Consider the following 13,216-nt stretch of genomic DNA (forward strand, 5'->3'; position numbering starts at 1 on the left):
TACAGCTCACTGTGTTCCTGTCTTTGTGTGCGAGGAATACCTTGCGAGTGTGTACCTTTGCATGTGTGTGTTAAGAAGGCACTTATCCACATCTCATCACATCTGCATTTCTTCGCAGTGGGAGGTGACCTTGCCCTTGGTTAGAGTGAATCTTTCTTATCAGCTCCTCATCATCAGTAATCATAGCCTGACCTAGAATGACAATGAGACAAGCGCCCAGACTGACTGAGAAGCTGAAGGCTGCGGATGGCCGTGGGTAGGCCGGTCACTTCGAGTTTTTTTTTTTGTCTTGTTGAAGAAAACGGGATTTATTTTGAGAAGTCGTTAAGAAAAAGGTCACACAGCAGTGACACGTGGAGCTCAGTGTGTGTGTGTTAAGTTTCCCACTAGTTGGTATTTGAAGAGGTTATTGTCATTAACTCATTTCAACTCTTTATTAGTTTCACATTCCTCATTCAGCGCCTTCTCCTCTCTCTCTTATTGTCTCATTTATCTCTCTCTCTCTCTCTCTCTCTCTCTCTCTCTCTCTCTCTCTATCACACTCCTTTTGTCTCCATTATCGGCCACCCACTGTGTGTACTTTGCTTCTCTTCATCCTCGCTTCCTACCCCCGAGCTGTGAGAATGCTAATTCCGCGCACACTACCAAGGTCACTATGTGCAAATGAGTACCGTTGATAACAGGCGGCCTTTTTTATTGAAAATCATTTAATTGAATTTGATTCCTGCCACTAGCGTTGACTCTGCAGAGGCATCAAAGTCTCACTTGTGGGGGAGATTGAGGGAGCGCCAAAGAGTGTGTTCTGCAGTGAACTCCAAATGTTACCTAGATGGAGGCTCTTTCCAAGGACTAGTGCTCTCCAGAGTTACTTCCAGCTGTATTGTCACACTGGTTTCTATGCATAATGGCTATAGTCAGTGTGAGACTATAGTTCCATCTGCAAGACCTGTCTGTGTCAGGTATTCAAGCTCCACCATGGGCTGAGTTGCAATATGGAATAGCAGTGAAGGGAGAAAGAGGATGAGGGGGAAAATACCATGGACTACAACCATGGTGACCATTTTCTTTTTCATTTATAGTTTTTCTTACTTTCCCACCCTATGCTTTTTACTCTTTTCTTTCTATTTCCCCTCAGTGTCCCCTGCTCCCGCTATCCCTCCTCAGGTGTGATAACTTTAATTTGCAGGCTCCCCAGGGGTTCGTCTTGCTTCTTCTCTCTGTGCTCCGCGTAATCACACCTCAGCAATAGAGAAGAGGGGAAACAACAGCCATACCTAGAATAACTGTAGTAATCACCTCCAACCAATCTAACTAACAATCGTATGCGTAAAATGTACGCTTTACTGCAGGCTGTTGTACCTGAACAATATCTTTTGTCGTATTGTATTTACATTCACATTGATCAGTTTGGCCTTCACTGTGTGTCACTGTGAGTGCCTCTCGCTGGCAGTTGCTTCTTCAATTTGCGTCATAGAGCAGGACGCCACCCTGCTTTATGACGCATGTTCATGTCTTGTCTTGCTCTTGTCTGATTTATTTTTGCAGTAGAAAGGTGGAAGAAGATTGAAAATTACACTCGGGGCGCCATGGTGCTCACCAGGTGAAGCCGGCGCCCCATGTGCTAGGACTGAGTCCTTGCTTCCAGCGGCCGTGGGTTCAACTCGGACCTATAGCCTTTGCTACCTGTTGTCCCCTCTGTCTTCCCCCTTTCCTGTCACTCTGTCACTTTTTAATTAAAGGCAATAAATATATCTAAAGAAAAGGTCCAGCACATATACAGTAGGTTTTATTGGAGCTGCCAACATTAGCAAAACACTGGGATTAGGGTTTGATAGTATTCAAATCTGAATCAAGCAACAAATCCATTTATGGAATGCAAATCCTTTAAATACCTAGGGAGTTTGTTTAAGGAACAGGGAAGACGTTTTTTTGTTTTTTAGCGGCTTGCAGGGATGACAATGTCTACGTTTACGTGCACATTAGTATTCTTCTGTCTTATCCTGGTTTTAATCATATTCCTACATCATTATCATAAGAGTATCCATCCTGATTCTGATCATGTGGTGTGTCCTTGAGTTACATCTGAGTTACCTCTACCTGAGAATGAACACATTTTGGTTTCTTGTTCCCTGAACTCTGCTGGATTTCCCATCTGATCGCGGGTGATGGAAAATAAGAGCGACAATACAGTTCATGATCTGCATCACTGAACTCAGACTTACATCTTTTATTTGAGCTTGTTGATCATCATTACATTACTATCCACGCTTATCCAGTTTTCTGAAATCAGAATATAACATTCATATATATATATATATATCATTAGGTTTTGTACTGTGCTTCTAACTAAAAAAAGGAAAAGGAATCAGTGAAAGTGAATTAATAGGAGGTTTCTTAAACTCTAACATCAATTTGGAATGGAAATCCAAATTGAACAGGTTATTGGAAGGGTCAGGGATGCATGTAAACTCAATGTGAACACAACACACCACCCAGGCCCTGTATGTGTAAAGGAAACCCACAGAAACTTAGTGAATACTGCATTTTTGGCTCCCTGCTGCCAGTTTCCTCCTGGCAAGGGAGCGTCTCACTGTGCCACAGTGACTGCTCTCTCTTTGCCATGTGGCCTCTGCAGCTGTTGTTCTTGGCGTAGGCAAAGACTCCTGTGCTGTCTCTCACAGTACACCCATAAACTTGCGTATTCACTTATTGTAATGTTTCTCTCTGATGGCACTTTGCTGTGCTCTTCTTTTTCAATATCTGGGTACAAGAAAATGTGTCCTTGTTTGACTTAATGCTGGAATATGCAGCTCGGTATTGGTGTAGCTGCTTTGCAATGGATCGGTTCGACCTGAGTCCTCACGTCTTTGTTGTGTTGTGATGTAGAGTAGGATGCAAGGAGAAAAAGAACTTATTTAGCACTAACAGTCATTATTCTTCCCTTATTGAATGGGAATGAATTTGGCAGGGTCTTTTCCATTCAGCTAGCGTGATTTGTTGTGTTATTTTGGAGACTTAATGTGGTGTATAATCAGAGGCTCCTTCAGTAAACACATTTGCCACGAATTGTAGGGCTTCTGGCTGGAAGGTGAGTCTGCCGCTAGATATAGCGGTGGAGCCTGTCCTCTCACTATTTCACCTCTGACAACAACTTACTACCCACTACCTGGTTTTCTCTCCCAGAAGCTTTCCATTGACACTTGGGCATGGATTTATCTGCATTACACCGAAAACAACCTTGTAGAGGTGTCTGTTAAGACAGAACACAGGAGGAGACTGACCTGGAGGAGTCAGTGGGAGGACATCCCTGACACACACACATTGCAATTCCCTTGAGTAATATGCTGTAGCTACTGATCAATTAATGGCCCCTGCCTGTGATGCTAGGGTCCTGTCAGTCTGCTATGGATTCCCCATTAGTCACGAGGGCCAGTGAATAGCCAAGCCCTTCCTCTGCATTTCCCTGTGACCAACTGCCCAGCATTAGTCACGAACCTAACAATCTGCGAGGCAAAATGGACGGATGGAGGTCAAGAAGAAGCAACTCTTACAACAGAGAACAACACACCATCATGCACAGGGATTCAGGAAATCATTCCATGTATCTGGGGCTGCAACGATTTGTTGTCATTATTTTATTATTGATTTTGTTAATTATTTTCTTGATTAATCCTTTGGTTCTTTGCAGTTTCCCAGAGCATTTTAAAATTGCTTGTTTTGTCGGACCAACAGTCCAAAACTCAAATATATTCAGTATACAATTATAGACAAAATTTGCCAATCTTCAGATACAAGTAGCTGGAAAAAGTTCAAATACAGTTTTTTCTTAATAAATCTACACATGGTGAAACATGCCAAAACTAGGTTGTTTTGGTATCTGTACCAAAATCCAGATGTTGTATTGGCAATTTAATTATATAATGTATTAACCAATTTTTACATGTCCTTGTCTTATATGTATCCATGGATATGAAGACTGGGGCTGCAACTAACAATTATTTTCATTATTGATTAAGCTGCTAATTATTTTCTTGATTCATTCTTTAGTTGTTTTGCCATAAAAGGTCTGGATTTGTGTGGCCAACAGTCCAAACCCCAAAAATATTCAGTTTATATTAAACATAAAAAATCCACAAAGCTTCACACTAGAGAAGCTGGAACTGGCAGATGTTTGGCACTTGACCGAAACGATTAATTGATTATCAAAATAATTGCCAATCAATCTTCTGTTGATCTTTTTAGCCCTGGTGTTGATACTATAGATATATCACTGAATTCAGATGGTAGAAGAATTAGGGGAGCCTGTTGTGTGTTTGGTTTCGTAGACACGGTTACTCAGCAGATCAAGACAGATCAGAAATTGCCCCGAGTTCATTTATTTGTCACTTTTTGACCTTGCAGTGTATTTGGGACGTCCTTTTTTTTTTTTTTTTCACTGAGGTTGGTTTTTTGAACACTCAACCACCCGCGAGCAACAGGGAGGCAGAAAGCTAACAGTGAGCCACAAATCTCTAGTTCATGCCCCCGGTGAGAAAACAAGTGGCTGTTTTCATGAGCAACACTCCCTTACCTCTTCTCATCTCTCTCACTCCTCCATCTCTCCATCCCCAGGAGCTGTGGCTTTTTCATCACAGGCCTGTTGAGCAGTAGGGCATGCAGCCTGCTGCTTGCTCTCACTCTCCTTTCTCTCTCGAGCTTTCTTTCGCCTTCGTCTGTCTACTTGCTGTAGTTTGACTCATACCTTAGCCAGCCATGTGAGCTGCTTGATCCCGTCGACCCCTCTCCCTCTCCTGGGGGAGGCCATCAGCCGACCAGGGCCATTTGTCTGCATGTAATGGAGGTCTGAGGCTGTGGAGCGAGGTTAGGCCCCTCATGGCCCAGCGGAGAGGGACAGCCACGACAGATGCCAAAACACTCCTGAGCGTGTGTGTGTGTGTGTGTGTGTGTGTGTTAGAACAGGCACAGCTCTGTCACACTGTGTCAGTACTGGATTAACATGATAAGTTATGCATACAGACTGACACATTCAGTGGCTGAACAAAATACAAAGATGTGCTCTTAAGCTATAGTTATTCAAAACACAGAGTCCGGGGACGACATGTTCTTAATTAAATAGAGCAACCCAGGATCATTGTTTATTTCATTTTCCCTGTAATGTAATTTATTAGTAATAATGGAAATTACAGAAGGGAAGCAGTAGCGAATAAAACATTTAAACTTCCATCACTCTATTTCAATCAAACCGAAATCCTCATCATTATTATTGATTAAAGTGCTACAGAATCATTATAAGCTGGCAGTCATTGAAAAGCCACCCTTGATGCTAAACATAAATAAATTGATCCACAAGAAAGTAATTACATATGAGTCTAATACCGCAAAGCAAAACCGGGGGTTGCACATGAAGCTGCAAAGTTGGCCAAGATGCTTCTGAGCAGCTGTCCAGGCTGCCAGGTTCTCTTGTGGACTGCAGCTCTTTCTAGAAAATAATAATGGAAAAGGAAATTGGGTTGGAATAAAAAGAAAAGGCATTCAAAGATGCAGGAATAAACACAAAAACCAGACAGACACAGAGGCATGTTCACACATATCTAATTTGTCCAAATTTCTCAGCTCTGTGGCTTGATAAATCCCTGCACCGTGCCGGATACGTGGTAAGCCATCGTTACAAGCAAGCCTCACACAGCTGCTCACACACCACTGAGAGACTGGGGAGTTGAATAAGGATGACCGAAATGCATTCAGAGAGAGAATGAGAAAGATAAAAAAAATAAGCAACATGCTAAAACAAGATATTACCTCAGGAAGCCGGTCAAACAACAATTTCGTTACCTCGTTTAACCAAATTCTTATCTCCCTCTTCCTGCTCCCGTAAAGCCATTCAGGATGATTGGCTTACTTTTAATTTCTTCCAGCATCATGTGGTCTTTGATCCCTGAGGCCTTTGCGAGCACAGGGAGCGGTTAGATCTGCTGAACACGCTGTGTTACAAAGTTTTGTTTGACCCCCACTGCAGCACCCCTGATTACAGACGGAGGAAAGAGAATGATCAGCAGGGGAGCACATTAAAATCAAATAGCCGGGGGGAAAAAATGTCCTCCTGCTTTCACTAACAACAATGTAATCAGGACTTGTTGTGGATGATGGTGAAATATTATTTGAAAATTATTTTGGCAGGTGCTTGGACGGGGGTTATTGAGTAGTGAGTGGTTTTTTGAGGAAAAAGAAATTGAGGAAAAAAAGCTTGTGAGATCACCTCGTACATTGCTTGACATTATCACTGGGAGAACAGACTCTCCTCCAGGTCATATAAAGCTCTGCCTCCTATAACTTAGCACCACTACCCTGTATATTCATCTTCAAGAGTTTCTTAAGCGACAGGTATGTTAAGCCCTGGATTGTGTCCCCGTTTTAGAAAGGTCCTAGTAAGTCACCTGGGATTTATTCAGCGCTTTGGACACTTCCGTTCTGGCCACATCCCTGAAGGGATCCATAATTCATGGCTGTACGTCCAGGATGTCACCGCTCCAGCGAGCTTGCATTAAATATTTACCGCAGATCATAAGCTGCAGCCATTGAGGCCTGCCAGCCCCTTTAGGAAGACTGTTTTCAGTCTCAGCGTGCACGGGGAATCCCAAATGAGCTCAGTGGCTTTGAGATATTTGCCAATAAATCAGTCTGGAGATGGATCTCATACGTCATCCCACTGAAATACCTGTAAAGGCTAACAGCAGAGGTAGCTATAGGCAGCATACACAGAGCATCACTCTCTTTGCTTTTCCTGCATGCCTCTCTGGAGCTACAGCGAGAGTTTGAGAATGTTTATGCGTGCGCGCCTGTACATATTTTTCTCTCCCTACTGTACCTGAATTTTTTCTTCGCTCAGTTTCTCATCAGCTCTGTTGCTCCCTTGATAAGGCACAGCAGGCACTCGGATCCCCCACTGATGAGCTGAAGACCAGCATGAAGGAAGGAGTGAATGGAGGAGTTGAGTGGGTTAGATTGGAGGTGGCGAGAAAGAGGAGGTCATCAGCTGTGAAACAGGAGTATGGCTAAAAAATTTACACAACGGGGGCTTTAGCTTTTACACTTGTGTCCAACAAACAGCCAGAGTACTTCTATAGAAGAAACCATTAGTTTCAGGGGAACAAAGATTTTTTTGTTTGGTATTGATTACTAAGATAGCTGTTGTTCCAGATTTAGCCCTGCCAATAGCTGTGGGAACTTTAAAGAAAACATCAAAGAGAAAATCTAACAGAAATGTCATGGAGAACAGGAGGTGGGCCGGAGCCACAACCATTTGAATGATATTGATTTGTTTCTCTGACAATTGTAATTTTCTGAAAGACTTAGCTTTCTAATCGGTGTGTGTGATTGACACTCTCTTTTGTTTCTGGATGTGAGAGATTTACACTTAAGTGTGTAATTGTGTTGAGTCTTCAGGTGTGTCACAAATATGTGTGTTTTTAGATTTAAAAAAAAAAATTAATAATGTGGTTTGGTAGTTGTGTGTCTGTCAGGGCCGATAAAGCTAAAATATACATCTTCTGCACATGACCACATTCAGCGTCCGGTGGAATGGATGGAGTAAAGGAGTGAGGCGGAGTTGCACGGATGGACTAGATGGAGGGATAAGGCCAGAGGAAAAGATATATGTGGAGGAAGGCACCCAGTTGGAACGGGCTATCTACCTCCACATTGTAGAACAGGCACCGATAATAAGAAAATATTGATTGTAAACATAGTCAGGGGGCTGGAACATCAGGCGGCAGAGAGGAGGGAGGAGGGCTTCTCCCCCACTGTTTGCTACATTGACGAGAGAAGACTTGATAGAGACAACAAGGCACCAGGTATTAGTCCCTATAGGACACCTGCTGAAAAAATGGATGTGTTTATTTATTCAGGCCTCATTTCAGCAGCCGACAAGGAAGACGCTATTGTTTTCTGCCAAAAGTGGTCGGCTGCCAAAACGCAGGCCACAGGAAACAGAGGGGTACAAATAGCCAATTAAAAGCTCTGGGTTATTACGCAGGGCTATCGTATTTCAGGACGGACCATAAGCAGAAGTATGAACAAGGGAGGCTGTCAATATTTCTGCCTTGCTCAGTCAGCACCAACACATTGTTTACACATTGTAAATCGATATACCTAATGCGGCTTGAGCAGTGTAATTAAAATGTTAAAATGTTTAATGCCCTTTTCAGCCGTGGGAGCAAGTGTGGACACACTGCCAGACAAACATGTTTAGCTCTAATTAGGCAATAAAACGCTACATTTGAAGGCTGAAATGTATTGTTTTGTCTAAGAAGCTTTCTCTGAACTTTTTGATTTCGAAAGAAAAAAGCGTTTTCTCCGTCTTGTTAGACGCTCTTAGTTAATGCTCTTATTTGTCTTGGTTCCCTTCTCAGTGCCATCACCCTGGACAACACGCTGGTTATCCTGTCCACGGTGGCACCGGATGCCGGGCGCTACTACGTCCAAGCGGTGAATGACAAGAACGGAGAGAACAAGACCAGCCAGCCCATCACCTTGTCAGTAGAGAGTGAGTAACCACAGACTGTGCTCACACACGCTGTCATCAACCGATTATGCCAGGACAGGTGACAGGTGCAGATGCACTGTAAGATCTTACAACACCAATTGTGGAAAGCAACTAAGCACATTCAGCTCCTGCTCAAATACTGTGCTCAATGTATAACATTGCTTAACTACATTTTGCTCATTTTCATCTAAGAATGTATTTTGTATGCAGAACTTTTACTTGTAATGGAGTATTTTTACATTGTTTTGTTAATACTTCTACTCAAGTAAAGGATTAAATCCACCACTGTGCAACATCTAAGAAGCTCAACTTTTATGATCAGATTTCATTTCTTTGCAGTGAAGTGTATCCGTAGCCATATTTACACATATTGCAGATGTGCACACAGAGGAAGAGAAAGCTACGGGGACAGGAACACAGACACACTGTTCTACTGCCAAGTAGTTCTTAATATTCACCAGCATTCTTAGCTCCCACAACAACAAAAAACACAAGATACACAAATCAAACCAATTCAGTTGGCTTCAGCTCAGCAGAGTGAAATATAAGAGGACACCTAACAGACAGCATCTTATGACATGGTAGACTGGAGTTCAGTATGGAAGTGAATGAAGAGGTGTGGGGAAGATATTACAGTTGACAACACAAGGGAGCAGAAATAGCCTGTGGCACATATGGAGAACACTGGCAGAGTTGATTATACTAGTGCTAGAACACACTCACAAACACACACGGAATCATACACACACTCTGGTTCAGGTTAGATAGAGAGCGTAGCGGGAGGTCTCAACTTGGCAGGTCTCAGGGAATCATGCCATGCATTTACAAGAACGTTCCACATATGCTCCACACATGCACACACAAACACACACACACACACACACACACTGATGTACAGGCTGCTTGGAGAGCCAACACTGAGAGTTGTGTGTGTTTGAGCGAGTGCTTGTGTTTTTTAGCGTATGTGTATCAGTCAGTATCTGCTACAGCAGCTGTTCCTGCAGCGACGCTACTGACAATGCATTTCCCATGAGCTTTTCTGGCTCCAACAGTGCTTGCCTAAGACTGGGCGAGAGCGAAGGTCAAGGAGAACTCTTGAGGAGACTGGTGTTGCTCATGTTACAGTTTCCATTCACTGGATGAAGTTTAGGAACTTCAGCAAGAACAAGAAATGAGGCTGTTTTGTCACTGACATTGTTTCAGCAGATTTGAAAAGAAATACTTGAACATTTTGGGGCATAAGCATATTTGCGTGACATGAGAATATTAATATCAATCTCCTTATTGTGCATTAATTACAGAGCTGTACACATTTAGCCTAGCTTAGCATAACGGCTGGAGGGAGGGGGAAACGGCTAACCTGACTGTGTCCAAAAGAAAACAGCACTCAGGCAGCCTTATATAAATTATGTTAATGGTTATTGTTATTGTTGTTTGACATATTTTATCACTTTAGACAGAGCCTGGCTGTTTCCACCTCGCCTTGAACCCCAGCTCCGTATTTAACATACATACATCAGATCTATGTCAATATTTTGATCTTTCAGCAAATAAGTGTAATTTCTCAAATTTTGAACTATTCCTTTAAGTGTGCAACTCATTTAGAAACTTAGGTTTGTCCAGTTGAAATGTATCAGCGTTTTCCCAGTGGCGAGCAGTCAAACCTCGATCTTGTTTAAGGTGTGTGTGTGTGTGTTTGTGTGTGTTTATGGGTGCACACATGGCCCGTATACAGCATTTAATGACCCAAGATTGGTAAGATTGAGCCATGACAGCCCCTGTAGCTACATCTGACATGTGCAGCCACGAGCACACTCCCAGGGCTTGATGGGATTGACGGATCAGTGTGAGTTTATCACAGACATGACACATCTCAAGCAGCACACACACGCACTGTGCTCTCACTGCCATGGGCTGTCTGTCTCTGATGCTCACAACACACACACACACAGACACACACACACACACACACACACACACACAGAGAGAGAGAGAGAGAGAAACTTAAACTAGTTTGTGTTTGCAGAGTTTCATGCATATATGAAAATATCTGTGTATGCATGCACACAAACACAAACACACACACACACACACACACACACACACACACACACACACACACACACACACACAGCCTATGCACCCCTTTAGCTTCGTGTTTGTCAGGCAGTATTTTCTTTCCCTGTTCCTGGTTCTCCAGCAGACATCTTATTATACACAGTCAGTGCACTGTCATGTCCTATCCGGCCCATCTCTCAGAACTCGGATACAGTGTATGCACTGGTCATTTTCAATATATCCCGTCAATGAGGGCCCACAGTGTGCACTGGGTGGAAATGAAACATAGGACACTACCATCCAGAGAACCCCACTGTATCTACTTCTATTTATCTATCAAGCTTATTGCTCTCTACTTAACCACTCTATGCATGTGTGTCTGTCAATCTGTCTGTCTAGATGTTGGAGGTCCAGCAGACCCCATTGCCCCCACCATCATCATCCCTCCCAGGAACACTAGCGTGGTTACAGGCACCTCGGAGGTCACAATGGAGTGTGTGGCCAACGCTAGGTAAACATCCTGGAACTGCAGATCTATCTTTATCAGCTTGCTAAAGGGCCGGTTCACTCAAATCATTGAGGATAATCCAGAACAGTAAAATAGCAGCATTTTCTGTAGATTAGCAGTGACTGACATTCAAGTTTGTATATTGCTGCATGCACCATTGCTGTGTATATGGGTAGAGACAGATGCCTAGGCAAATAAGATTTTGTATTTTAGGTAAAATTACCCTTTAATGCACCATGTATACACTTAAGGTACATGTTCCAAATTAGTATAAATTAGAAAATCACAAATGCTGATAGTAGTTTGTTTGTAATTCTCACATTTTAGTGTCCATTGTACCAGAATAATACAATAATAAAATACACAACACAAATACCCATCTTTATAAGTAATTTATTGGTCAAATTCTATCTCTATGTGTGTAGAATGATAATTCTGGTTGATTCAATGTAGTTTCTCTTTCTTTGCAAGTTTTGCAGACAAGTGTTCTTTTATGTTGGAATATGCAGTAACAAAGCAGACAAATCCACTAATGACATCCCTTGACTCATGAAATAGTCAGTTTGAATTGAGAACACTTGGCATCATCTCAGCCTATAAACAGATCGTCTTTTAGTATTCAATACCCAATATTCCACTAGATTATTTTATAATCAATAAAATAAAATCTTCATGGGAACAGTAAGCTGAGAGCACATGTAAAACTCTTCTTTTCACCCTGTAGGCCTCTTATCAAGCTGAGTATTTCGTGGCGTAAGAACGGCGTGTTGGTGACCAGCGGTTTGAGCGACTTCAACCGCAGACTGACCATTCTTAGTCCCGTGGTGAGCGATGCTGGCTATTACGAGTGCGAGGCCATTCTCCGCAGCAGCAGCGTGCCCTCAGTCAGTGCTGGAGCATATCTGCATGTACTTGGTAAGAATTATAAAATGAAATATGCTCTTGTCTGTTTCTCTTTTTTTTTCCAGTATCACCACTTAAACATTAAGATTTGTAGGTGATAATGGCTTCATTTTCCACTTGTTAACACTCCTTTTTTTAGTATTTAGAAAAATTAAACCACCGTTCACAGATATTCATGTGAAGGTCTAGCTATCACAGATCCATGCAGGTTTAATCAGGCACTGCATTACAAGTACTTTTTTTACAGTGCTCCCTTAGGACAAAAACACATAAGAGTGTAAGATAAACATTAAGGAAATGTGCTCCAAATCCACATCCAAATGAGCCTTGATGGGAAAGCTTCTATATATTTGCTGCTGCCAAGTCAAAATAGGTTCATCACTCCTTCCCCCCATTGTTTGTGTTTTGATATTTGCAGCACTTATCTCAATGTTTGGGCTTTTTGCCTTTTTTATAGCATGGATTTTTTCATAATTCCAGAATTTGGAACACATTTCCTTAACATTTCTTTTCCCTGTCTTTAAGGTTCGCCATCATTTTAGTTTGACCTTTTTATTAAAGAGACAATGTCATCTATAATGCGTAACTGCTGTATGTACTTTCATATCAACATGGCAACCTAAATAAAAAAAACAATCATTCTTTATTTATCTGCAGTGCATACATCAGGCAAATGTGTGGGAGTAAACGTAGCATTTACATTTGCAAGTTCAAAGAAAGGAGTTGGAATGAATTTCATATAAATATTACTAGTCACACTGTGTGAACCTGGCAAAGGCATAACTGTGAAGTCATGAGGCAGTGTGGGGAAAGTGCTATTGATTTAAAAGAGAGAAAGCTTATGGTTGGCCTCAAGAAACTGTTTAATATAACATTGCTCGAGTCACTTTCATTCCATCAGGCTGAAACACTTTGATGTTTTCAAGGTTGTGATGTGATTCAAAGGACAAGGTGTGATGAACTTTTCCCTTGATACGGCTAACTGAGCCTTTCCTCCGAGTTTGAAGGATTCATTTAAAACCATTACAGAATACCAATTACTGCTTTCTTGAATCAAACTACTGTATAATCAAGTTATTTTCGGCTATACTACGAGTAGTTTGCACCCATGAGGAATATTTTTTAAAGCAAAAGAACATATTAACATCGCAGTACTTTCTCCTAGTGTGATCCATTGTGTTATTTTTACGATCCAACAAGTTATC

The 13,216-nt window shown here is 42.0% G+C and overlaps 2 protein-coding genes across 7 annotated transcripts in view; one reads left to right on the top strand and one right to left on the bottom strand.

Moving 5' to 3' along the window:
• The window catches only part of rpl38 (ribosomal protein L38), a 498,028-nt gene that overhangs the window by 384,829 nt on the left and 99,983 nt on the right, over positions 1 to 13,216 (bottom strand). The gene's annotated exons all lie outside the window — the stretch shown is intronic.
• The window catches only part of sdk2b (sidekick cell adhesion molecule 2b), a 244,451-nt gene that overhangs the window by 185,622 nt on the left and 45,613 nt on the right, over positions 1 to 13,216 (top strand). For all 6 annotated transcript variants that reach the window (XM_051417851.1, XM_051417849.1, XM_051417853.1 and 3 more), the window contains exons 5-7: positions 8,409 to 8,542; positions 11,000 to 11,111; positions 11,833 to 12,023. In XM_051417851.1, the coding sequence (XP_051273811.1) occupies positions 8,409 to 8,542; positions 11,000 to 11,111; positions 11,833 to 12,023 (437 nt within the window). The remainder of the gene's footprint in view (positions 1 to 8,408; positions 8,543 to 10,999; positions 11,112 to 11,832; positions 12,024 to 13,216) is intronic.

Source organism: Dicentrarchus labrax, unplaced genomic scaffold (assembly GCF_905237075.1).
Source record: "Dicentrarchus labrax unplaced genomic scaffold, dlabrax2021, whole genome shotgun sequence".
Classification (NCBI taxonomy): domain Eukaryota; kingdom Metazoa; phylum Chordata; class Actinopteri; family Moronidae; genus Dicentrarchus; species Dicentrarchus labrax.